This window comes from Mobula hypostoma, chromosome 12, assembly GCF_963921235.1.
Source record: "Mobula hypostoma chromosome 12, sMobHyp1.1, whole genome shotgun sequence".
NCBI lineage: Eukaryota > Metazoa > Chordata > Chondrichthyes > Myliobatiformes > Myliobatidae > Mobula > Mobula hypostoma.
Window position 1 is genome coordinate 69,881,664 of NC_086108.1, and position 27,672 is coordinate 69,909,335.

The 27,672-nt window shown below is 40.0% G+C and overlaps 2 protein-coding genes across 7 annotated transcripts in view; one reads left to right on the forward strand and one right to left on the reverse strand.

Moving 5' to 3' along the window:
* osbpl9 (oxysterol binding protein-like 9) overlaps nucleotides 1–7,769 on the forward strand; it is a 345,172-nt gene extending 337,403 nt beyond the window's left edge. For 4 of the 6 annotated variants that reach the window (XM_063064341.1, XM_063064343.1, XM_063064342.1 and 1 more), the window contains 2 exons: nucleotides 2,957–3,092; nucleotides 6,855–7,769. In XM_063064341.1, coding sequence (XP_062920411.1) covers nucleotides 2,957–3,092; nucleotides 6,855–6,929 — 211 coding nt within the window. In that variant the 3' untranslated portion in view covers nucleotides 6,930–7,769. The remainder of the gene's footprint in view (nucleotides 1–2,956; nucleotides 3,093–6,854) is intronic. The other 2 variants (XM_063064345.1, XM_063064346.1) reach the window with 2 other exon arrangements.
* A 223-nt stretch (nucleotides 7,770–7,992) lies between these two features.
* The window catches only part of LOC134354893 (nardilysin-like), an 80,364-nt gene continuing 60,684 nt past the window's right edge, over nucleotides 7,993–27,672 (reverse strand). The window contains exons 27-31 of the mRNA XM_063064338.1: nucleotides 27,276–27,359; nucleotides 25,943–26,033; nucleotides 21,614–21,730; nucleotides 20,268–20,357; nucleotides 7,993–10,533 (exon numbers count right to left, since the gene is read on the reverse strand). Of these exons, the coding sequence (XP_062920408.1) occupies nucleotides 10,339–10,533; nucleotides 20,268–20,357; nucleotides 21,614–21,730; nucleotides 25,943–26,033; nucleotides 27,276–27,359 (577 nt within the window). The 3' untranslated portion in view covers nucleotides 7,993–10,338. The remainder of the gene's footprint in view (nucleotides 10,534–20,267; nucleotides 20,358–21,613; nucleotides 21,731–25,942; nucleotides 26,034–27,275; nucleotides 27,360–27,672) is intronic.

Consider the following 27,672-nt stretch of genomic DNA (forward strand, 5'->3'; position numbering starts at 1 on the left):
CTTCTTTGTACTCCCTCTATGGCAAAGATGTCTTTCCTCAGATTAGGGGACCAAAACTGCACACAATACTCCAGGTGTGGTCTCACCAAGGCCTTGTACAACTGCAGTAGTACCTCCCTGCTCCTGTACTCGAATCCTCTCGCTATAAATGCCAGCATACCGTTCGCCTTTTTCACCGCCTGCTGTACCTGCATGCCCACTTTCAATGACTGGTGTATAATGACACCCAGGTCCCGTTGCACCTCCCCTTTTCCTAATCGGCCACCATTCAGATAATAATCTGTTTTCCTATTTTTGCCACCAAAGTGGATAACTTCACATTTATCCACATTAAATTGCATCTGCCATGAGTTTGCCCACTCACCCAACCTATCCAAGTCACCCTGCATCCTCTTAGCATCCTCTTCACTGCTAACACTGCCACCCAGCTTCGTGTCATCCGCAAACTTGGAGATGCTGCATTTAATTCCCTCATCCAAGTCATTAATATATATTGTAAACAACTGGGGTCCCAGCACTGAGCCTTGTGGTACCCCACTAGTCACCGCCTGCCATTCTGAAAAGGTCCCGTTTATTCCCACTCTTTGCTTCCTGTCTGCTAACCAATTCTCCACCCACACCAATACCTTACCCCCAATACCGTGTGCTTTAAGTTTGCACACTAATCTCCTGTGTGGGACCTTGTCAAAAGCCTTTTGAAAATCCAAATATACCACATCCACTGGTTCTCCCCTATCCACTCTACTAGTTACATCCTCAAAAAATTCTATGAGATTCGTCAGACATGATTTTCCTTTCACAAATCCATGCTGACTTTGTCCGATCATTTCACCGCTTTCCAAATGTGCTGTTATCACATCCTTGATAACTGACTCCAGCAGTTTCCCCACCACCGACGTTAGGCTAACCGGCCTATAATTCCCCGGTTTCTCTCTCCCTCCTTTTTTAAAAAGTGGGGTTACATTAGCCACCCTCCAATCCTCAGGAACTAGTCCAGAATCTAACGAGTTTTGAAAAATTATCACTAATGCATCCACTATTTCTTGGGCTACTTCCTTAAGCACATAGTTAACGATGTGGCATACAGAAATGCCAAACCCCCTCCAATTGTTTTCATATAATGCTTCTAAATGTAGAACAATAAGCAAGAGAATTCAGCTATTCTTTTACTTAATTATTTCTGAGATATTACTTATCAGTATAGGCACTAAGTGTTAGGTACTTGAAACTCAGATAAGGTACATTTCCTAATAGTTTTTTTTTGTTAAATATTTACCTGTTTGTGATTATTTTCTGTCCTCCTTTGTAGATCTCCAAATGTTTCCAGTTTTCCTAATAATGCAGCTGAATTTTAACTTTACTAAATTTTAGGCTAGTGCCTCTAAATTATCATGCACATCGTTTGTAAACCAGAAATGTAAGTTTAATGTGAATTATTAGATGTGTAAGAATGTTATTCCTTTTTGAGTGGATTGTGACTGTCTTGCAAATTTAAATAGCCACGAGCCTGCATCATCAGTAGGATGGCTGCCATTTTTGGTACCTTCAGCACAAATTGAAGATGATGCTCAAAGATGCTCTATTTGTCTGTGGCTTATAACCCCAATGCGTTCACATCCCTCATCTGGATTCGGTTTGGACTTGTCCAGCCACTGGAAGCTGCATCACAGACATGACAACTATTGTCGAAAAGTGAAACTAAATGACATATCCACTCAACAGCATAACTGAGAATTAAACTAGTCCTTCTGTAGCCTTTCTGCTTCTTCAAAACTACTTGCAAACCTAGCCACAAAGTCATCAATTCCATCATTCAAATCACTGACATATAACATAAAAAGAAGTGGTCCCAACACACAGCCCTGTGGAACACTAGTCACCAGCAGCCAAACAGTAAAGGCTCCCTTTACTCCCACTCTTTGCCTCCTGCCAATCAGCCAGTGCTAGTGTCTTTCCTGTAATTCCATGGGCTAACTGTTAAGCAGCCTCATGTATGGCACTTTGTTAAAGGCCTTCTGAAAATTCAAGTACACAACATCCACCAATTCTCTTTTGTCTATCCTGCTTGTTATTTCTTCAAAGAATTCCAACAGATTTGTCAGACAAGATTTCTCTTAAAGGAAACCATGCTGACTAAGGCCTATTTTATCACGTGCCCCTTAAGTATCCAAAAACCATATCTTTAACAAAAGACTCCAACATCCTTCCAACCACTGAGGTCAGACTAACTTGCCTATAATTTTCTTTCTTCTGCCTCCCTCCTTTATTGAAGAATGGAGTGACATTTACAATTTTCCAGTCCTCCAGAACCATGCCAGAATCCACTGATTCTTGAACTTCAGCCACCCCTTTCAGAACTCTGGGGTGTAGACCATTTCATCCAGTTGACTTATCTACCTTCAGCCCTTTCAGTTCCCCAAGCACCTTCTCCCTAGTAATGGCAACTTCATTCACTACTAACACTTCAAACTTCTGGCATATTGCTAGTATCTTCTACGGTGAAGACTAATGTTAAATACTTATTCAGTTTGTCTTCTGCTATTTCCTTGTCACCTATTACTACCTTGCCAACATCACTTTCCAGCAGTCCAATAGCTACTCATCTCTTTTACACTTTATATATCTGAAGAAATTTTTGATAAAAGGAGGCTTTTTCATTCACAGAACTGCCACTGTCTGTTTTTTGTTTCTTGCACCATTCTCTGTAAATGCTGGAGACTGTTCTGTGTGAAAAGCTGAGATTAGCATTTGAGATGCTCAAACTAACTTTTTTGGCACCAACAATCATTCCACAGTCAAAAGTCACTTAGATCACATTTCACTCTCCTTTTAACACTCGCTCCCCAGTGAAAACACCTATAATATTAGTACAAATTGTTTCCATCTATTGTAAACTGATGGCTAGAAATTTTGATATGTGTCAAAAAACATGGATTCTATTTGTGGTTTTCTACAGACTTTGGAAGGACGTAACATATAACTTAAAAATAAAGGATATTGATGCTGCCACAGAGGCAAAACACAGACTCGAAGAAAGACAAAGAGCTGAAGCAAGGGAGAGAAAAGAGAATGAAGTTCAATGGGAGACACGGGTATGAAAGCACACATTTCTCTTTCCAGATTTAACTACTTCTGCACCATACAATAATGTTATTATTTATAGTGCAAATGAAAATCTGTTAGTGAAAGCCAAAAAAAACTGTAATGCTGTTTGTGACCCCACAGGAGCTGACAGTGCAATTAAATTTTCTGGTAGAGGAGAAAGTAGCCTAACCAGTATTGAGAGAAGCGAAGGTGAAAAATTGCAAATTTCTGGCGGTTCTGGGACAAATCAGGTGGCACCGGAAGCCTAAGGCTCAAATGGTACCCTACACTTAAACTGGGTAGTGAAACCAGTCAAAGCAATACCAGTGGTGGGCAAACTTCTACAAACAACAATCGAAGTAAAACTAGCAGGGGTATATACAGTTGAAGTCAGTTGTTTACATACACCTTAGCCAAATACATTTCAACTCAGTTTTTCACAATTCCTGACATTTAATCCTAGAAAACATTCCCTGTCTTAGTTCAGTTAGGATCACTGTTTTATGAATGCGAAATGTCAGAATAGTAGTAGAGAGAATGATTTATTTCAGCTTTTATTTCTTTCATCACTTTCCCAGTGGGTCAGAAGTTTACATACACTTTGTTTGTATTTGATAGCATTGCCTTTAAATTGTTTAATTTGGGTCAAATGTTTTGGATAGCCTTCCACAAGCTTCTCACAGTAGGTTGCTGGAATTTTATTCCATTCCTCCAGACAGAACTGGTGTAACTGAGTCAGGTTTGTAGGCCTGCTTGCTTGCACACGCTTTTTCAGTTCTGACCACAAATTTTCTATTGGATTGAGGTCAGAAAATGATGTCAAATCTGGTTCAACCTTGGGAGCAATTTCCAAACGCCTGAAGGTACCACGTTCATCTGTACAATCAATAATACGCAAGTATAAACACCATGGGACTATGCAGCCGTCATACCGCTCAGGAAGGAGACGCATTCTGTCTCCTAGAGATGAACATACTTTGGCGCGAAAAGTGCAAATCAATCCCAGAACAACAGCAAAGAACCTTGTGAAGATGCTGGAAGAAACAGGTAGACAAGTATCTATATTCTCAGTAAAACGAGTCCTATATCGACATAACCTGAAAGGCTGCTCAGCAAAGAAGCCACAGTTCCAAAACCACCATAAAAAAGCCAGACTACAGTTTGCAAGTGCACATGGGGACAAAGATCTTACTTTTTGGAGAAGTGTCCTCTGGTCTGATGAAACAAAAATTGAACTGTTTGGCCATAATGACCATCGTTATGTTTGGAGGAAAAAGGGTGAGGCTTGCAAGCCAAGGAACAACATCCCAACCGTGAAGTTTGGGGGTGGCAGCATCATGTTGTGGAGGTGATTTGCTGCAGGAGGGACTGGTGCACTTCACAAAATAGATGGCATCATGAGGAAGGAAAATTATGTGGATGTATTGAAGCAACATCTCAAGACATCAGGCAGGAAGTTAAAACTCGGTCGCAAATGGATCTTCCAAATGGACAATGACCCCAAGCATACCTCCAAAGTTGTGGAAAAATTGCTTAAGGGCAACAAAGTCAAGGTATTGGAGTGGCCATCACAAAGCCCTGACCTCAATTCGATAGAAAATTTGTGGGCAGAGCTGAAAAAGCGTGTGCGAGCAAGGAGGCCTACAAACCTGACTCAGTTACATCAGTTCTGTCTGGAGGAATGGAACAAAATTCCAGCAATTTACTATGAGAAGCTTGTGGAAGGCTACCCAAAACGTTTGACCCAAGTTAAACAATTTAAAGGCAATGCTACCAAATACTAACAAAGTGTGTGTAAACTTCTGACCCACTGGGAAAGTGCTGAATGAAATAAAAGCTGAAATAAATCATTCTCTCTACTATTAATCTGACATTCCACATTCTTAAAATAGTGATCCTAATTGACCTAAGACAGGAAATGTTTTCTAGGATTAAATGTCAGGAATTGTGAAAAACTGAGCTTAAAAGTATTTGTCTGAGGTGTATGTAAACTTCTGGCTTCAACTGTAAATACAAAAGGAGAAAGCTGCAAGATGGGTGAACACTTCAGGTCAATGAACCATACAGCAGAGAAGTCAGAATCAGGTTTCATATCACCAGCATATGTCATGAAATTTGTTAACTTTTTGGTAGCAGTACAATGCAATACTTGATATAGAGGGGCAAAAACTGTCACAGTAAATAGTTAAATTAGTGCAAAAAAAAAGTAGTGAGGAGGTGTTCGTGGGTTCAATGTCCATTCAGATATCAGACGGCTGAGGGGAAGAAGCTGTTCTTGAATTGTTAAGTGTGCCTTTAGGCTTCTGTACTTCCTTCTTGATGGTAACAATGACAAGAGGGCATGTTCTGGGTTGTTGGGGGTCTCTAATAATGGACGCCACCATTTTGGGGACTATTCCCTAAAGATGTCATGGATACTAGTACCAATGATTGAGCTGACTAATTTTACAACTCTGCAGCTTACTTCAATCCTGTGCAGAAGCTGTGTTCTCCACCCCCCACCCCCCGTATACCAGATGGTGATGCAGCCAGTTAGAATGCTGTCTATGGTACAACTGTAGAAATTGAGTGTTTTAGGTGACACACCAAATTTCCTCAAACTCCTAATGAAATATAGCCACCTCAATGTGCTGGGGTCCAGGTTTGATCCTCAGAGATATTGACACCCAGGATCTTGAACTTACTCACTCTACTTCTGATTCCTCTATGATGACTGGTGTGTTTCCAAAGTCCACAATCGGCTGTCTTTAATACTGTTGAGTGCAGGGTTGTTGCTGCGACTCTTCTCACCCAGCTGGTATATCTCACTCCTGCATGCTGTATTGTCACCATCTGAGATTCTTCCAGCAATGGAAATAGGCCCTTTTGCCCAATTGGTTGGTGTAGTTAGGAATGAATTGTTTTAAATTGCTGAGGAAAGATAGGAGTGGAAAGAAAATGAAGCAAGATCTTTGATAGGCTGGAGACCAAGACAGACTGCATGATAGTAATGGTAATAGTATGTAGCTTTTAGCTGGTTGGAAAAAAAGGTATGGTTGAGTGAAATCTGAAATATCTGAAAGGGGTGGTTGGGGAGGAAATTGAATGCTGGAACTGAGAAACAAAACTAGGATGTCTAATGATTGTAATCTATTGCAATCTGATCAGGTTTAAGCTTTGTGGGAATACAGTTAGAACCCAAAGGCATAGATTAAGCTGAGAGTGAGATGGACAGTTATAGAGGCTAGCGATTTAACCTCAAGGTCACCCTTGCAGACAGAGTGGGAGTGTTTTATAAAGCAGTTACCTAGACCAATGGAAAGGAAGCTATTTTAACTATATTTGGCACCATATGCATTTAGTTTGCTATGTCGCAGTTGTAGGAAGATAACAGCACAGAAACACCATAAAAGAATCAAATACCCGTTCAGTATTTTTCATTACACCTGTGCATATGGCAATAGACTCTAATCATTAATCTCTCTCGATTCTACCCCTTCACCTGTGCAGTAGGGGTGATTTACAGCAGATGATTAACCTTATAACAAGCATGTTTTTGAAATGTGGGAGGAAAACAGTACTGGGGTATTATCCATAAAGTACTATGTGGAGTATGCACAAGCTGCGCACTGGAAGTTGGATCTCAAATCTGGTCAGTGGAGCCGTGAGGCAGCTCTACTGGTTGTACCTCTGTTCCACCCTTTACCAACTAGCTTTCCTTTGTGTTCATTTATTTAATGTAGTTTGCTTGACGCAAGGTTCGAAATGACCTTTGATCTCTTTCCTTTTAGGTGTTCCATGAAGATGGCGAATGTTGGATATATGATTATCCACTGCTAAAGAGGTTGGGTGGCAATAAATATTAGGATATTACTCAAAATGGTTGAATAGAACACATTTAAAGCCTACAATTAAGTAAAAACTTTCTTTTGCCTAACAGAAATTTTGTATTATTTCTTAATATTTAATAAAACACTATAACTTTGTGGTTACATAAATGCATTCATTTAAGAAATGCATTGTTTAGATTTCATCTGGTAAATTTTAAGTGGTTCGTTTCTCAGGGAAATTGGACTTCAAAAAGATGTGGTGGAACAATTAACATCCTGCAAGAGTTGTGAGAATATTCTTTTTAGTGCTGTACAATGAAATATTGGAATGTGTGCTCCTGCTCCACATCAGAAACTTGTAGTGATGTCTGTTGCAATTCTCTAAGTATGCAATTTCATCTGCCAAATTTATGTCAACACTGCAAATCAAAAAGGCAACCAAGAATAGATTTTGGATAGCTGTACAAACCTATTTTAGTGCACTGTCCATAATGTCATGCTACAGAATTAAAAATGTACCACTTTGATGTATTGTTCATAAGTCCTGTTTGCAAATGTAGGACTCTCCTATTATGTTTCTTTATTGCCTGAACCTCTTTTCATAGATATGTGTACATATATAGTAAATATATATATATATATGGAGAATTTCATTAATATGAAGTGTGAACTTGGATACATGTTTATATATAGCAGATACAAAATGAAAATGAAGCCAATGACTGCTTTATAATTTAACACAGAGGCCTTGTTATTAATTTCAGAGTGTCACATTTGATTGAAACCTGTATATAATTTTATTCCAAAAATGAATGATTGCGGCTAGTTTTCATTCTGGTTATTGTAACAACATAATAAACCTTCATGGAGAACATTTGGAAGTGATCATAATGATTTTTCTCAAATTAATGTTGCACTATTTGAATAACATATCTAGCAATATAGAAGTATTAGAAAATACGTAAACTTTTGGCTTACAGGGCAAGGAAAATGATTACAATATTTTTGTTTAACTGCAACTTTAATTTTACAGGATAAAAGTAATATCTCTTTTGCTGTACACCAAAAAAGTTCACAATTTTTTCATTTCTCCTTACATATACATGTTCATTATACATTTGGATCCCTAGTTTCTCTTCTCATTAATACTTCTGCCTTTTCACTATTGACAAAATACACCTTGCACAAGCTGAAAGGAGATTACTAGAATTAATACTCCTGTACAATCATGCAAAGATGGGCTTACAGCAGTTCACAACTTTTATACAGTGGGAATATGGAAGGAACTTTGTGACTCAAAAACTTAGTGCCCTGCTTAAGCTGCAGGAAAGGTTATCTGCTCATAGTCACCAACTATTAGCAGCAGCTTTATATTTTAACATCTCAATAGCAGCTCCTGAAGCTAACCATTTTTTAAGCCATGAATACCATTGGCAACACCATCCTAATGCATGCCTGGTCTCAAAATTTTTGAACTGCCTTTTTAGCATCACCCTGGAGTTATTTCTGTAGACTGCAGCAACTTCAGAATCAATAATTTGGTAACTGTTTAATTTAGAATATCTGCTGATTTCAAAGTGATCACCCATTTAAAATTGGTAAGAAGCGAGCAAATGGTACAGTTTTTCCTTATACTTCCTCTCTAAATACACTAACTTGTGTGGAGACCAAGTTTCATAATTTGATGATCATTCAAATCTTTCACATGCAAGTTTAAGTATTGCCAGTTAAAAACAATCAAATTATTTACAAATAGCCAATTTTAAGTGTATTTGATTGAAACTTGCTGCCCTAACTGTGACCAATTGCTGAATACATCTGTAAGGGCAGCTAGTTAAGTTTATAAAACATTCAATCTCACCTGTGTGCTACTAGTTTTCCCCAGATTTGTTAAATAGAATGCAGATTTATTTGCTGCAACTTTCTAATGTCAAATTCTTATATACAGCTTGAAGGGAGGGGAAAAAAGTCATCTAAGAACAAATATATACCTTTCCAATTTGAGTTCAGTGGAAACCATCATTCTTCCTCAGTAGTAGTCAATTAAAGACAAGACAAACAGTAGAACAGCATCTCATATTCCACTTGGGTAACTTGCAAACCCATGGCATGAATGTTGAATTTTCTACTTTCAAGTAGTACACTCCTGTTCCTTTCTACTGCCAACAGTCAACCCAGGTTCCCTCTCCTTTTCATCTTTTCCATCCTTATCCTCCATCTGCCCAGCATTCCTCACTCCCCCAAACCTGGTCCTACTTAGCAGCTCCTGTATATGCTGGCCACCTTTCCTCCCCATCTCAGTCTGAAACACCAACATTCCTTCTGCCTCCACAGATGCTTCTTGACCCACTGAATTCTTCCAGTAGTTATGCTCAAGTATAATAAATTTGCTTGGATGCACATTTTAATACATGCTATGTCTTTTAAGGTTATTGATGTGTAGAAATTCATGACTTTTTTTTTTAGAAACCAGAATCAATATTGTTTGCTCCTTTTAAAATTGTATGCACAATTTTTTTTTCACTCAAATTCTAGCTTATTTTTTCACTTTCATTTTGAGCTATAAAAATAAAACCACAATAAAGTATAACCCTTCCAGAACTTTCAAATGTTAGGACAAAATAAAACGTCAGAAGCAAGCCTTTCCACTTTAAGTTCTAAGGTACTCTAATATATAGTTAGCAACCACAATCTAAGATTGAAAAAGAACATGACTAGGAATTTTCAGTCTCCATCCCCTGTCAATTAATTCCCACTGCAACCACCTTTATGGTAATTTAAGTATTCTAAAATATCAATGACATTTAAATAAAAAGAAAACACCAGTTAGTTTCAACTTATGAATTGTATTTATTCTGATTACAGAATTATAATTCTTACAGGAAATTTAAAATGTCCCTACTCCCCACCAAAACTAGAAAGCAATAAAATCAAACACTACAATTTAAAACAACTCCCTCACAGCTTTAATTAAAGATTAGTTATTGTTTTCTTTGCAAAAGTATCAGTTTGCTTTTTAAGAACACCAGTCCATTGGAGAATTAACTAAGGCTGGATAATGATTACTTCTCATGCAGAACTGGTGTGTCAGGTTTGAGGCTTACTATGATCAGGAAGCATTCATAATACCTCTTCTCAAGAAAATTATTGCCAAACTGTTATGACTTTTTCCCCCAAAAGGAAAAGTAATGGCAAACCAAAGTGCATTATCATTTAAATATCTACTTGTACCTGCGCCTCAGTGAATTGGTGCACATTATTGGATGATCCATAAAGGCATAAACTTCATAATAAACTCTTAGTTATATTAACATACTTTTGAAATATATCAGTTCATGGCGAAATGCCTTTGCTCAAAGCAGAAACACTAATCAGATTTCATTTTATATGTCAACTGCACATTCTAAGCAACACACCACATTCTTATGGTTTGATTTAACTAACCTCATTTCAAAATCTTATGAAAATTGTAAAGCTTTAGACTTGAAGTGAAAGCAGAGATGTTGTTAATGGCAATTGCATCTTTCATCAGAGGAGACACAGATACGAAAGTTAGTTGGTTATTTTCTCCACCCACAGGCTGAGCTTCGCATGTGGAGTCTGTGGTCTTATCGGGTTCATGTCGCCCATATCCAATTACCTATGAAACCATAATCAACAAGAATTAATGAGTATATCACAATCAATATTTCAATATGATAGGCCATTTGCCCTTCAACTATTACAGTTCTACTTTAATGTAATCCAGCTGCTATTAGAAACATAGAAACATAGAAACATAGAAAATAGGTGCAGGAGTAGGCCATTCGGCCCTTCGAGCCTGCACCGCCATTTATTATGATCATGGCTGATCATCCAACTCAGAACCCAGCCTTCCCTCCATACCCCCTGACCCCTGTAGCCACAAGGGCCATATCTAACTTCCTTTTAAACATAGCTAATGAACTGGCCTCAACAGTTTGCTGTGGCAGAGAATTCCACAGATTCACCACTCTCTGTGTGAAGAAGTTTTTCCTAACCTCGGTCCTAAAAGGCTTCCCCTCTATCCTCAAACTGTGACCCCTCGTTCTAGACCTCCCCAACATCGGGAACAATCTTCCTGCATCTAGCCTGTCCAATCCCTTTAGGATCTTATACGTTTCAATCAGATCCCCCCTCAATCTTCTAAATTCCAACGAGTACAAGCCCAGTTCATCCAGTCTTTCTTCATATGAAAGACCTGCCATCCCAGGAATCAATCTGGTGAACCTTCTTTGTACTCCCTCTATGGCAAAGATGTCTTTCCTCAGATTAGGGGACCAAAACTGCACACAATACTCCAGGTGTGGTCTCACCAAGGCCTTGTACAACTGCAGTAGTACCTCCCTGCTCCTGTACTCGAATCCTCTCGCTATAAATGCCAGCATACCGTTCGCCTTTTTCACCGCCTGCTGTACCTGCATGCCCACTTTCAATGACTGGTGTATAATGACACCCAGGTCTCGTTGCACCTCCCCTTTTCCTAATCGGCCACCATTCAGATAATAATCTGTTTTCCTATTTTTGCCACCAAAGTGGATAACTTCACATTTATCCACATTAAATTGCATCTGCCATGAGTTTGCCCACTCACCCAACCTATCCAAGTCACCCTGCATCCTCTTAGCATCCTCCTCACTGCTAACACTGCCACCCAGCTTCGTGTCATCCGCAAACTTGGAGATGCTGCATTTAATTCCCTCATCCAAGTCATTAATATATATTGTAAACAACTGGGGTCCCAGCACTGAGCCTTGCGGTACCCCACTAGTCACCGCCTGCCATTCTGAAAAGGTCCCGTTTATTCCCACTCTTTGCTTCCTGTCTGCTAACCAATTCTCCACCCACACCAATACCTTACCCCCAATACCGTGTGCTTTAAGTTTGCACACTAATCTCCTATGTGGGACCTTGTCAAAAGCCTTTTGAAAATCCAAATATACCACATCCACTGGTTCTCCCCTATCCACTCTACTAGTTACATCCTCAAAAAATTCTATGAGATTCGTCAGACATGATTTTCCTTTCACAAATCCATGCTGACTTTGTCCGATCATTTCACCGCTTTCCAAATGTGCTGTTATCACATCCTTGATAACTGACTCCAGCAGTTTCCCCACCACCGACGTTAGGCTAACCGGCCTATAATTCCCCGGTTTCTCTCTCCCTCCTTTTTTAAAAAGTGGGGTTACATTAGCCACCCTCCAATCCTCAGGAACTAGTCCAGAATCTAACGAGTTTTGAAAAATTATCACTAATGCATCCACTATTTCTTGGGCCACTTCCTTAAGCACTCTGGGATGCAGACCATCTGGCCCTGGGGATTTATCTGCCTTCAATCCCTTCAATTTACCTAACACCACTTCCCTACTAACATGTATTTCGCTCAGTTCCTCCATCTCACTGGACCCTCTGTCCCTTACTATTTCTGGAAGATTATTTATGTCCTCCTTAGTGAAGACAGAACCAAAGTAATTATTCAATTGGTCTGCCATGTCCTTGCTCCCCATAATCAATTCACCTGTTTCTGTTTGCAGGGGACCTACATTTGTCTTTATAAGTCTTTTCCTTTTTACATATCTATAAAAGCTTTTACAGTCCGTTTTTATGTTCTCTGCCAGTTTTCTCTCATAATCTTTTTTCCCCTTCCTAATTAAGCCCTTTGTCCTCCTCTGCTGAACTCTGAATTTCTCCCAGTCCTCAGGTGAGCCACTTTGTCTGGCTAATTTGTATTCAATGTCAATGTCAATAGCACTGCAACTGTTTCTTCTTCCAGATGACAACCAATAGCAGCATGAAAATCATTTTCTCTTCTCACTCAAATTCCATGGCTAATCACCATCATGTAATGTACTCCAGTTCTTGCCCTATTATGGCACCAGGAATAGTTTCTATTTACAATGTCTTGAGACTTAAAGATTTAAAATCCCAGATATACTTTCGATTTCCCCAACTTTCAATATAGTAACCTCTTCTGCTTCAATACCATCAACAACAGTCTCTTCAGCGTATCTACAACAAAAATTGATTTCAGGGCTGAATATTCTCAATCTTTTTTGGACTTTTCCTGAAGATTTCAAGTCTTTTCTGAAATGCCCATTATTACACTGATGCGAGTAATATACATCATATCTGCACTGTGGCACACGCCATAAATGTACTGTAACTAAGTGAAATCATACAGTGCCAAAATACAAGATCCACATTCATAACTGATTTTCAGGGTGCATTACATGAGTACTGCTTATATTTTATTTGAGAGGGGTTCTAGCATTTTCTCCGACTCACAACGCTCAGGGATTAGGTAAGAGTTCTGGAAGTGGGAAAGTGATGGAATTCAAAGATCAAGGTTCATGGGAGAAATGTGGTGTAAAAGTAGTTCAAGTTGAGTAAAGGCCTAGGGGTTAGTTTAAGAAGCCAGCCCAGGCTGCTGCAGATCCCCACAATGCAGCACTTGAGACAACGCCTCACAGATGAAGGATGTGGAAATGCAGCACTCTGAAAAGCCTGATCACAACTTCAGACCAGCAAAAGAGGGGCTTGTGACTGGAAACCCAATCAACATAGTGACACCATACCCAAATCATTTTGCCTTATTTTCTACTCTGACGGGCCTCATTTATCTTTAGTTCTCTATACCTGCCTCACATTTCCTTTATCTCTAACCAATCTCAATAATACTCAATGCCCAGAATCACCTGAACCTGTTCCAGGCCTTTACATTTGCACTGAATTCTTGTTATTTCTCCTTTGAATTCCTTCCCACAGTGCAAATGTACTCTTCGCTGTAAATGGATGCTCCTGTTCTAATGAAATCAGCATTCCGCCATTTTAAGATGTTTATTTCTGGCCCACCCCCATCTTTTTCCAAGTACTTTGAAATATAGAGCTACAGTCACTCCTCCCATAATACACCCCCACCAACATTCCTTTCACTCAATCAGCTTCTTTGCCCAAGATCCAGTAATGCTCCTTTCCTCATTAGTTTAATCAAAATTCTGTGTCAAAAAGCTGTCCAGATACATTTCAAAAATTCCATCCTTCCTCAGCCTTTAAGACAAGCCCAATTATTCTTCAGGAAATTAACATTCTCTGGTACCATAACCCAATTGTATTGCCAAAATATTGTTCTTTTATCTCTCATTGTCTTGTTGGGAGATCTGTAATACATCCTAATAAGATGTCAACATACTTTGTTCCTAATTTCTACTCATTTGAGAAACTTTCAAGGATATCCTCTCTCAGTACTGAAGTCATGCACTAATTAACAGTGCAATGCCACCTCCTCTTTCACTTCCCTGTCTCACCTGAATATATTGTACCCTGGGATATTGAGTTGCTAGTACTGTCCACCTTCAACCATGTCTCTGTGATGGCATCCATATTGTGTTTCTATGCATAAATCAGCTGAGTTCATCTACTTTACTAGTTGTCTCCTTGTGTTTAAATAGGCGCAATATAGCTTTGAATTCCCATTATGACTTCCTCTGCCAACTGGACTTGCTATTTTCCTCTCCATCCAAACACCTAGACCAACAGCACAGGCAAATCTTCCCCTCAATGAGGTTGGTCCTGTTCTAGTTAAGGTGTAATCTCCCTTCCCCAGAAGCAATCCTAGTGATTCAGGAAACTAAACACCATCCCTTCAAACAAGCATTCATCTGACCTATGCTAATACTCAATAATCTTAGCACTAGAAGCAATCCAGAAGGGTAGTTGTAAGGAAAGATTGTAATGGCTGAGTTTATTCTCATTAGAATGTAGGAAGGTGAGGAGTGACCTTACAAAATGAAACAGGGTACAGATAGTAATTTTCCCAGGGAATTAGAGTCTGGAACTAAAGGGTGCAGGTTTAAAAACACAAACACGAGGAAATCTGCAGATGCTGGAATTTCAAGCAACACACATAAAAGTTGCTGGTGAATGCAGCAGGCCAGGCAGCACCTCTAGGAAGAGGTACAGTCGACATTTTGGGCCGACGAAATACGAGGGCAAACTAGCCAACAATAAAAAGCACAATACTAAAAGTTTTTTCAGTTATATAGAGTAAAAGGGAAGTAGATATTGGACTAGTGGAAAATGATGCTGGTGAAGTAGTAATGGGGGACAAAGATATGGCCCCGAAACGTCGACTGTACCTCTTCCAAGGGATGCTGCCTGGCCTGCTGCATTCACCAGCAACTTTTATGGGTGCAGGTTTAATGTGGTTTGTGGTGGGGGGGGGAGCAGGGATTTTAAAGGAGCTCTGAGGGATGTTTTTGCAGACAAATGATGCTAGTTTTCTGGAAAAGACTGCTAGAGGCAGAAACAACGACAATACTTAAAAGGCATTTGGACAGGAAAGACGTAGCATGCAGGCCCAAGGCAGACAAGTAGGATTAGTATGGATAGGATGATGCCAATACAAATACATAAAGCACTGAATTGCAGCAATTTGGTGTTTTTGAGCAGTGGCCAATCAGAGATCTGAAGCATGAGAAGATGTAGCTCATCGATGGAGTGCATAAGGCATTGACTCACAGCAGTTTGGTGTTTTTGAGCAGGAGCCAATAAGCAATCCAGATTGATTTGCAAGAACAAATTAAATTAAAGCAGGGACAAGTGGAGCGGCCATTTTTGGAGTGGACAGTGTTAAAGAATGGGGGTTTTGAAGTTTCAGCGAGGAGAGACTTGGGTCACAAAGCATAAAGCTGTAGTTAGATTCCCCCTCACAGATGATTATCCTTCTTTGTACAAACGTTTGTATTTACTCAGTTAGAGTAGGAGGATGCCAGGCAAGATAGATGAATGTTCCTCTTGTAGGATATGGGAAGACAGGGAGACTCCATTGTTCCTGATGACTATACCTGTGAAAAGTGCATCTTATACTCCACCTTAAGGAATTTGAACTGGAACTGGATGAAGTCCGGATCATTCAGGAGACTGATGGGGGGTGATAGGTAGGACATATAGGGAGGTTGTTACACCCAAGGTGCAGGACCCAAAAACTGGGTCACAGGAAGGGGCAAGTTGTTAAACAGCCAATGGGCACCAGGTCCAACTCTCTGACTCAGAAAGGAAGGCGGAGGGGGGGAAAGAGGTGAGCAGTGGTGAGAGGAGATTCGTTAGTTAGGAGAACAGAAGGGAGATCCTGTGGATGCAAACGAGATTCCCTGATGATATGTTGTCTCCTAGGTGCTGGGAAATCTCGGATCGAGTCTTTAGCTATTCAGCCTTCCACTTAAAAATGCTGGAGGACATGGTCCATGTTGGTAGCAATGACATAGATAGGAAGAGTGATGAGGTTTTGGAAAATGAATTCAGGGAGGTAGGTGCTAAGGTAAAAGGCAGGATCTCCAGGGTTGTGATCTCAGGATTGCCATGTGCTATTGAGGCCAGAAATAGGGAGATTATAGAGGTTAACTAACAGTGGCTGAAGAATTGGTGCAGGAGGGAGGACATAAAATTTTTTTAGATCTTTGGGCTGTTTTCCAGGGAAGGTAGGACCTGTACAGAAGAGACTGTTTGGACCTGAACTGGAAGGGGACTAATATCCTAGCAGAAAGGTATACCAATGCTGTACAGGGGGTTTTAAACTAGAATTGCAAGGTGTCAGGAACCAGAGTGCCAGCACAGATAAAGGAGAGGTTGTGGACACATGTTGTTAAGACCTCAAAGTCAGGAACCAAAAGGTTCAGCATGGTGCAACTGATATCCTGAGTTGCACGTATTTAAATACAAGTAGTATTGTAGGAAAGGCAGGTGAGCTCAGGGCACGGATCAAAACATGGAACTGTGATATTGTGGCCATTCGTGAGACTTGCTTGCAGGAGGGACAGAACTGGCAACTTAATATTCTGGGTTTTTGTTGGTTAAGATGCGACAGAGTGGGCGGGCAAGTGATATTGCTGTTCAGAGGAAGTGTCACAGCAGTACTGAGTACAGACTGGAGAATTCGCCTACTGAGGTGTTATGCATGGAAATGAGGAATAAGAAAGGCATGACCATGTTAATGGGCTGTATTACCTACCACCCAACAGTCCATGGGAATTAGAGGAACAAATTTGTAGAGAGATCGCAGACTGTTTCAAGAAACAAGATTGTTATAGTAGGTGATTTTAACTTTCCACGTGTTGATTGGGACTCCCATGCTGTAAAAAGACTACATGGATGGAGCTTGTCAAATGTGTTCAGAAAAGTCTCTAATCAGTATGTAGAAGTCTCAACAAGAGAGACCATATCTTATGAGTAATTAATGCAGAAAACCAGGTAATTGCAAAAGGTTCACAAACTGAGGAAAAGGATTGCAAGAGACAAAGCTGGTCCTCTGTAAGATCAGAACAGTAGTCAATGTGTGGAGCCAAAAGAGATGGGGGAAGACCTTAAATGGATGTTTTTGTATCTGCATTTACTCTGGAGTCAGACACAGAGCATACAGAAGTGAGCCAAGGTAGCATCGACTTCATGGACCCTTTACAGATTACAGAGGAGGGAGGTGTTTGCCGTCTTGAGGCAAATTAGGGTGGATAAGTCTCTACGGCCTGACAAGGTGTTCTCTTGGACCCTGTGGGAAGCAAGTGCAGAAATTGCAGGGGCCCTAGCAGAGATATTTAAATTACTCTTAGTAACAGGTAAGGTACCAGAGGGTTGGAGGATAGCTAATGTTGTTCAGCTGTTTAAGATCACAAGATCACAAGACAAAGAAGCAGATGCAGGCCATTCAGCCCATCGAGTCTGCTCCACCATGAGCTATTCTCCCACCTAGTTCCAATTTCCGGCTTTTTCCCCATATCCCTTGATACCCTGACTAATTAGATACCTATCAATCTCCTCCGTAAACACCCTCAATGATCAGGCCTCTGCAGCTGTATGTGGCAACGAATTCCATAAATCCATGACCTTCTGGCTAAAAAATTTCTCCCCATCTGTTTTAAATCTCTGTTTTAAGAAAAGCTCTAAAAATTAATCGGAAAATTATAGACCGGTGAGCCTGGCATCAATAGTGGGAACGTTATTGTAAGGTATACCAAGGGACCAGATATGAGTGTCTGGATAGACATGGACTGATTGATGATAGCATTGCTTCGTGAGTGGTAGGACATGTCCAACTGAGCTTATAATGTTTTTCGAGGAGGTTACCAGGAAAGCTGATAAAGATAAGGCAGTGGACTTCAGTGGCAGTGGATAAGACAGTGTCTACATGGACTTCAGTGGCAGTGGATAAGACAGTGTCTACATGGACTTCAGTAAGGCGTTTGACAAGATCCTGCATGGGAGGTTGGTCAAGCAGGTTCAGTTGCTCAGAATTCAAGACGAGGTATAAATTGGATTAGGCACTGGTTTTCTCAGAGAAGCCAGAGACCAGTAGTAGATGGTTGCCTCTCTGACTGGAGGTCTGTGACTAGGGAGCTGTCATAGGCATTGGTGTTGGATCCATGTTTATTTGTCGTCTATATCACTGATCTGGATGATAATGTGGTTAACTGGATCAGCAAATTTGCAGACAACAGCAAGATTGGGTGTAGCGGACAGAGAGGAAAACTATCAGAGCTTGCAGTGGGATCTGGACCAGTTGGGAAAATGGGCTGAAAAACGGCAGATGGAATTTAATACAGATGAGTGCAAGGTATTCCACTTCAGTCGGACCAACCAGGGTACTTCTTATGCAGTGACGGGTTGGGCACTGAGGAGTGCTGTAGAACAAAGGGATCTGGAAATATGGGTCCATAATTTAATCGAAAGTGGCGTCACAGGTAGATATTGTCAGAAAGAAAGCTTCTGGCACATTGGCCTTCATAAATCAAAGTACTGAGTATAGGAGATGGATGCTACGTTGAATAAGATATCGGTGAAGTCTACTTTAGAGTATTTGCAGTTTTGGTCACCTACCCACAGGAAAGATGTAAATAAGATTGAAAAAGTACAGAGAAAATTTACAAGGATGTTGCTGGGTCTGGAGGAGCTGAGTTATACGGAATTAATGAATAGGTTAGGACTTTAATCCTTGGAACGTAGAATACCGAGGGGAGATTTGATAGGGGGTATACAAAATTATGAGAAGTATAGATAGGGTAAATGCAAGCAGGCTTCCCCCCCCCACTGAGGTTGGGGGGGAATACAGAGGTCATGGGTTAAGGGTGAAAGGTGAAAAGTTTAAGGGGAACTTGAGAGTGTAGAACAAGCTGCCACCGTAGTGGTGCATGTAGCTTGATTTCAACGTTTAAGGGAAATTTGGATAGGTACGTGGATATTGGGGGTGTGAAGGGCTATGGATCCAGAGCAGGTTAATTGGAGTAGGCAGTTTAAATGCTTCAGCATGGACCAGATGGGCCAAAGGGCCTGTTTCTGTGCTGTATTTATCTATGACTAATCAGCCATGATGGAATGGCAGAGCAGACTCAATTGGCATCATTATAAGACACATCTACTGATGGATTTGAGGAAATATGCTGTACATTATCAGATGAAGTGGGCTTTAAAAACTGACAACAGTACCTGGGGGTGACCTGGATGACAGATTTGAGTACAGTACCAACACAGAGGCTGTGTACAAGAAGGGCCAAAGTTGCCTCTACTTCCAAAGAAGACTGAGGTCCTTTGGAGTATGTAGGTCTCTGTTCACACGTCCTACCAGTCTGTTGTCACCAGTACTATCTTCTATGAATGATCAACATGAACGATGCCAACAGGCTCAGTAAACTGATTATAAAGGCTGACTCTGTTATAGGAGTCAAATTGGAGGCTGTGATAGAACAAAGGATGCTACAGAAAATCCCGGCAATTCTAGACAATGTTTCTCACCCTCTGCGTACCATCTTGGCTGAACAGGAGAGCACTTTCAGTAATAGACTAAAGACAAATGCACTGCTCCAAAGAGTGTTATACGAGATCATTCTTACCCTCGTCCATTAGACTCTTATATAATGAGTCAACCTATAACCAGGAAAGCGATGACCCCCTCCACCCCCATTAGACTGTTTGAGGCAACTTATTTTTTTATTCCTTCTTACTTCTCTTCCAATATTAGCATATCAGTGCATTTGTGATGCTACTGTGACACCATAATTTCCTTTGGGACCAATAAAATATCCATCTATCTAAACTGCTGGAGGAACTCAGGAGGATGAGCAGTATCTGTTGGGAGGGGGTGGGGGGTGGGGAAGGAAGGAATTGACAACATTTTAGATCAAAATGCCCCCTCCACAGATGCTGCCCACTGAGTTCCTCCAGCACTTTTTTATGCTCCAGTTCCCAGCAGCTCTTATGTCTTCACATTTACAGTACTGCTTTGCATTTCATCCAAACTATTTTTATAGCAGACCTTTGACATGTAAGACAGCTACACAAGAGATTATTTAAAGACAAGCCTGGACTTACATGAATACTAAGTTTTTTACTCTTCTTTCCCTGATGATCACTGAACCAGTTCACCAAATCTGTTTTGCTGAACGACTTAAGAGCTTGAATCTGTTAACAAAAGATAATAAGAATTTTGACAACTAATATTAATCAAACATAATTTGGATTTTAAAAAATGAGGAAAACTTTCTTCTTTCTGATCTTTGCCAGTAATTCTGCTGTTCCTTTCAAATGAACTGTATTAAGGAAGACATGGCTGCATGCAAGGCCAAGTCCACTTTCCAAAATCTTTCCCAAGATCCATTACAGAATGGTAGCCAAAATGATTGGGAGGAAGGTTCCTCACTCATTCCCAGCTTATGTAGATTTATGAAAAGTATTATACAGATATAAATTATTTATATATGCAAGTTAAAATATGGCCCTTTATTGCTGTTCCATTATAAGATCAAGCCTGCACCTGACTGAAAACTCAACTTTGCATTCCCACCTCTCTATCACTTTGCTTTTAAATACCAATGACCCGGCTGGTGGCGTAGTGGCATCAGTGCTGGACTTCGGGATGAAAGGTCCTGAGTTCGAATTCAGCTGGCTCCCCTGCATGCTTTTAATCCGTGCTGGGTTACAATCTCTTTGGAAACTCACCTAGCAGAAGGCAATGGCAAACCACTGCTGTAACTCGCCTTGTACGTGGTTCCCCACTATGTCAGAGAGGCATGGTGGGAAATCATCCGCTAACCGGAGAAACTCTGGATGTAACATACCTTTCCTTCTTTTTAAATATCAAGCTACCTCTGGTTTAAAGTGTTCATAGACAGATCCAGTACATTTCCAGGAACAGGCTACATAAGTTGCCATTTGGGGCCTCCAGAAAGACACAGGGGACAATTTTCAATGTTAAAATGTAACAACAAATCATCAAAAGAAAACTTTTTCTTCGGTAGCTTAATTTGACACTGTAAATTTCCCTTGTTGGTAGGTGGGTAATAGAATCTGCAGGCAGTTGATGGGAATTTGGGGAGAACAGAATACAATTAGCTCAGGATTAATGTAACTAGGCACCTGATGGTGTGGATAAGGTAGACAAAAATATCTGTTGTCATGCTGTATGACTACAATTCCAAATTGTATTAGATGAGAATTAAATGACTGAAATTAAATTAAATATGGTTAATCTAGTACAAAGGTAAAAGAATATTCTCATTGCTCTAACATCTTTAAATAGCAAAACCTGAAATACTCTGTATATCAATTAGAATGTTTTGAAAATATAATTCATTGCTTAATCAAATAAATTCCCATGTTAGCTAGGCTGCATCAAGTGTAACATAATTTCTTATTAAATATATTTAACTTATTAATACCTCATGGGTAAGCCTGTCAAACAGATATTGTTGCGTAAAAACTTCATCCCAATTTCTGTCTACCTCCTCTCCTAGATGTGTATCTTCACAGAGCTTAAGCTTAATCAATGCAGTTACCTGTTGAAGTAAAAAGATGAAAAAATTAACAAACTGAAATCCATACATCCTAACTGAAATACAGCATTGCTCAAATCATGCAATAATCAAAACAAAGGCAAAAGAGCAGGACAACCAAAGAAATAAACTTTATTAGCTTGCAGCTGAACATTAGATTGGCAAAACAATGTCTGAACTAGTAACCGCTCCGAGTGTTCTGCTCAGCTTCCTAAACCCGGTTCCATTTACTTCAATAGACCCGAATTGCAGAAGAAGGTAGAACATGCAGCTGCTGGTATAAAGCACATTTAGCTACAGGAGGATTTCTACATAACAAAATCATAGTAAAGTAAATGTTAAGTTTAATAAAATAATGCCCAACCTTAGTAGAGCAATTCAGAAAGCTCTGTTTCACAATTCTTTACTAAGAGCCCTGCAAATTGTTGTTTATTTTAAGTATGTATCATCCGAACCTGTAACCACTCCAGGTTCAATGACTTGCTGCATAAAAATCAGTTTCTTTGTCTTGTTACTTCTGTATCTATTGGTAATCTTGACTGTTCCGCAAATGAAAAGTTTCTTTTTACCATATCTAAACCCCAAAGTAAATTTCTTACTATTAAATCTACTCTTTCCCAACTATGTGACACTATAATTACAGAGAGAAGCAAATTTAGTATTTTTGAAAGGATTCATGTAGCAAAATTACCAACATCAAAACAAATATGTAAACTTGGATACAAGTTATGATGCACAAACTTAGTTTTTAAAAAATGCTATTTCGGTGTTGCTTAAATTACCACGAAACACTAGATGCGACTCCCTGACTTGTCTTACTAAATAGGCATTAACCCACCCCGAGATGTTATCTTTATATTATCCATAACTTGAATTCCACCTACATTAGACTCAAGAGATACAGAATTGAAACAGGGCCTTGGGTCCACAGAGTCTGTGACAAACTTGCCCTCATCTATTTTATCCTTCCTACACTCGTTAACTCTCCACTCCTGTCCACATTCTATACAGTAGGGGAAATTTTAAATAGGCAATTACTCTAGCTATCTACATATCTTTTGTGATGTGAGGGGAAACAGAACACCCAGAGGATCAGCGAGCAGTCACAGGGGAACTTGCAACCTCCTCACAGACAGCACTGAAGATCAGAATTGGAAATGGGTCACTGGAGCCATGAAGCAGCAACTCTACAAGGTATGTCACTGTGCTGTCCAAAACTGCACAATGGTGACCTGGGTACCTACTAACCTGAATCAACCCAAATTCATTTAAAGACAAGATCATTTCTGAGGTGATAATTCTTATCACCTAAAATTTTTTTTTAAGGAAATTGGAGGACAGCAAGGGGAGGCAAATGTGAGAGACAATTTTTTTTTATATAAACACACACACCCCTCTACCACCAGGGAGTAGAGGTAAATATATTAGGACATTTAAGAAATGTTACAGGTCAGCCCCAGGTACTGTTGTCAGTTTTTAAAGCCCACTTCATCTGATAACGTACAGCATATTTCCTCAAATCCATCGGTAGATTAATCTTAGAGTAGGTTATAAGGTCAGTACAACGTTGTGAACCAAAAGGCCTGTACTATGTGTAGGTATATTTTGTATTCTACAATTTGCCAGGGGAAGCCCAATTGGAATTTCACTGTCCATGCTGGCCAAAATATCTCTTTTGCATAATCTACTAAGAGATTTATTTATTTTATATGTGATTTGGATACTAATGCTTGATCAGCAAGCTGCAGATGCACTAAATTATGAGATACTGCTGGTAGTGAAGGTTATTGTAGATTACAAGGGAATCTTGATCAGTTAGGGAAGTAGGCTGAGGAGCAGCAAATGGAGTTCTTTACAGCAAAGTGTAAAGTGATGTATCTGGGAAAGTCAGACCAGTGGAGGACTTACACTATGAATGGTAGGGCACTAGAGAATGTAATGGAACAGAGGAACCTACAAATACGTCCATTGTTTGTTGAAAGCAGCATCGTAGGCAGACAGGTGTTCAAAAGACAATTAGCATGCTGGCTTTCATCAGTCAGAGCACTGAGCATAGGAGTTAGGGTATTATAGTAATGATCTTTAAAGATTCACTAGATTCTGGAATGGCTCCGGAAGACTGGAAAATTGCAAATGTCACTTCACTCTTAAAGAGGGGAGAGAGGCAGAAGATAGGAAACTATAAGCCAATTAGTGGGGCTGAGGAGGGGGAAAAAAGGATCAGCTATGATTGGCGGAACAGACTCAACGGGCCAAATCTGCTCCTATGTCTTATGGTCTTAATTGACTCCAAAGTCTGACCCCTGTGGAGTCAACTAAGGATGAAGTCTCAAGGTATTTGGAGGCACATGATAATACAGACTTGTAGTCAGCACGGTTTCCTCGAGGGAAAATCTCTTCTGACAAATCTGTTGGAATTCCTTGAAGAAATAACAAGGATAGACAAAGGAGAATTGGTAGATGCTGTGTACTTGGATTTTCAGAAGATCTTTGACAAGGTGACACACAAGGCTCTCAACAAACTACAAGCCCATGGTATTACAGTAAAGACTTGTTAGGCTGAAGGGCCTGTATCCATACAGTATTGCTCTATGGCTCGGAAATTATTTGCTCAGGCATTCTGACAAGACCAACAAGACCCAGGATACTACAGATGCTGGAATCTGAAGCAACAAACACTTTACTGGAGGAACTCAACAGGCCATGTAGTATCTGTGGATGGAAAGGAATCGTTGACATTTTGGGTTGAAACTCTGCATCAGGACAGAGTGGAGAAGCAAGATGGCCAGCAGAGAGGGTTCCAAAAAGTGATAGGTAGACTGAGGATGGGTGTGAGATGGCATGCAGGTTGTGCCAAGTAGGGGAGGTGAAGGGATGGAGTTGGAAGCCTGTAGCAGGTGACAGATGGAGGCACAGGTACAGGAAAAAACGGATGGAGAAAGGTTGCAGGGGTAGGGGGGAGAAGAGGAGCATAAAGATAAGAGGCAATTGCTGGAGGGAGATACAAGCAGCACAAAGCACTGCCAAAGCTGGATCTGTAAAAGTAAAGGAGATGAAAATGCAAGCCTTTAGAGTTGGAACCAGATGGTGGGGTGGAGTTACAGCAAGGAAATTGTGTGTGAAGTGGGTGGATGAGCCTGGAGCGGGAAGGGGTTGAAGATGGGTGAAGGGGGTGGGGGAGAGAGTGGGCAAGAGGCCAACCAGCTCTGAAGCAGGGTTTTGACCTTTAAATGTCAACTTCTTTTCCTCTGACAATGCTGCATGACCCCTTGATTTGCTTCAGCACATTGTTGGTTGCTCCAACGTCCTGAAGAGATTGAAATGCACTCAAATGTGAATGTGACTAATGCAAGAATGTGTTTCAGCAGCAGATCTAAAACACCGATGAAAGAGAGTGTCTTAACACACTCTCAGTGATGGAGTGCATGTGCTTTTGGAATCTCAGCTCAGGATATGTAAGTTTGAATAGTTTTCTTTCAAATGATCCAGCTCACGTGAATGTGGATATTAGTGGCTGGGTAAAAGAGAAAGACAATAGTTTTTTTGGGGGGTGGGGGTTGGAAAGCACGTGGAGATGAATTGCACAGGTTTAATCAGAGTAACTGAGAATTTAATAAAAAACTGCACATATAGCAAATCTGAAACAAAAAAGAAAACACTGGAAACTCTCAGCAGGTCAGAAGAGTTTCCAATGTAAATGGTTAACATTTATTTTCCCATTTTTCCACAGAGGCTCCTTTGTTTCCACCACCTCCACTGCCTCCCCCACTCCACCAATCCAGCATTTTCAGTTTTTATTTCTTTGGTGTACAGTTACCAGGGTCAGGAAAAGATGTGCAAGCTGACTAAACGGAAGCAGTAAACACGAGGAATTCTGCAGATGCTGGAAATTCAAGCAAAACACGTCAAAATTGCTGGTGAACACAGCAGTCCTGACGAAGGGTCTCGGCCCGAAACGTCGACTGTACCTCTTCCTAGAGATGCTGCCTGGCCTGCTGTGTTCACCAGCAACTTTGATGTGTGTTGTTTAAACAGAAGCAGTTACAGTTTCAAAATTTATCAGCACATTTGTGGAATAGACATGTCTCCAATTTTTTAGCGACAGTTACATTTGTTTAAATTAAAAGCTCTATTGGATTAACAAAAGCTATACAGAAGAACTGATTTTGAAAAGATTTACAATGTCTTCTTTGAATTATTTGTAATATTACTTACCTGAGCATTGAAGGAATCCTGACTCATTGACATTAATCTTTTATTAAAGCTTTTCAGAAATTCTTCAATTTTCTTGTCTACTACTTCAGTACTGTTCAAGAATTTAAATACAATTAATAATGCTGGAATCAGGACCCTATACATTAAACTATAAAATTCCATTTGAAATGGAAATAAGGGTTGTTCCACAGTGCACATTCAATAAGATCATGGCTATTCCTCTACCTGGAATCCACATTCATTCTAATCCCCATTCCCTCTATTCCCATAAATTCATCATCGACTTAACTGCAACTCTCTGCATTACAGAAGTTCTAAGACTTGAAACCTCCAAAGTAAAGACATTCCCACTTACTTAATGGGCTGACCTCTTACCCCAAGTTCTAGATTCATCAGCCAAAGCAATCTGTTTCGCAGAATTCATTATATTTTAAAATCAAAATCATTTCACACATCTGATTTTCAATGAGGTTAGGGTTATTCTCCTCAATCTCTCTGATTGAAAAACCCCTTTACCCATGAATCAATGAAGTGAATCTACATTGTACCCAAAGAAAATGTAGCTGCCTTGAAAATGGTGCAGGGACAAAAACTGCATCCAATAAAGTATATACAGTGAGGTCAGCCCATAGTTCTATACAAATACAGCAAGATTTCCTTACCCTTGCACCCCAGCTCCCCTCGATTCCTAAATGTTCACTACCCAAACGTTAACTTTGTAATCATTCTGAACATCCGCATTTACTAGCTCAAAAATAAAATACAAATACTAGAATTCTGAAATGAAAAGAGAAACAACAGGAATTGCCAGCAGCTGTGAATATTCAGCAGAAGCTCAAGAGAAAGCAATCTTTAAGATGTAGAAAATTAAAAGGAAGGAGCAAAGCACACAAAAAGGAATATGATAGTGTAAGGCATGAAAGTATAAATGCGAAAATCAGGTGATGCCGAAAGAAGTTGATAAAGGGATTAGTGAATAACACAAACACGAGGAATTCTGCAGATGCTGGAAATTCAAGCAACACACATCAAAGTTGCTGGTGAACGCAGCAGGTCAGGCAGCATCCTGACGAAGGGTCTCGGCCTGAAACGTCGACTGTACCTCTTCCTAGAGATGCTGCCTGACCTGCTGCGTTCACCAGCAACTTTGATGTGTGTTGCAGTGAATAACACAAGGTTGGTTTAGAGAGGGGGTATAAATGAGAGAAATGGAATAATTCACTTGCACCAAATTATATATATTGTTCTGTAATCTTCAAAGCTAATTGCTGCACTCTTTCCCCTGCCCAGCCCAAAGATACAATAAACAGAAGCAACAGTCAGAAAAACACACTTAAATTTTGTTGCCTGTGTTTCCACTGTGATTGAGAACCCCAAGATTCCAGAAGTATTTCGGCTGGAAGGATACACATGGTACCTGAAGCATAGAATACAAAACTACATGAAATAAGCTGTTATTTCAAATTAGTCTCCACTTGTAATTAGAATTTATTTATGGAATGTAGGATCAGCCTTTCTGTAAACAAACTTCAGGAATTGTTCAAGCAATGCACATTATTTACTTTTAACTGAAGTTGATTCAGTAACTTTATTTGATTACAACCACAAATGTGAGACTTTAGCAATCCAGTGCATTTTGAATAGGATTTGAAGATTTATAATGAAACTAGTAAGCAAATTCCCACAGCAGGTGCAAATTTGTCGAATGTTTTTCAAACTAATTCAATTTA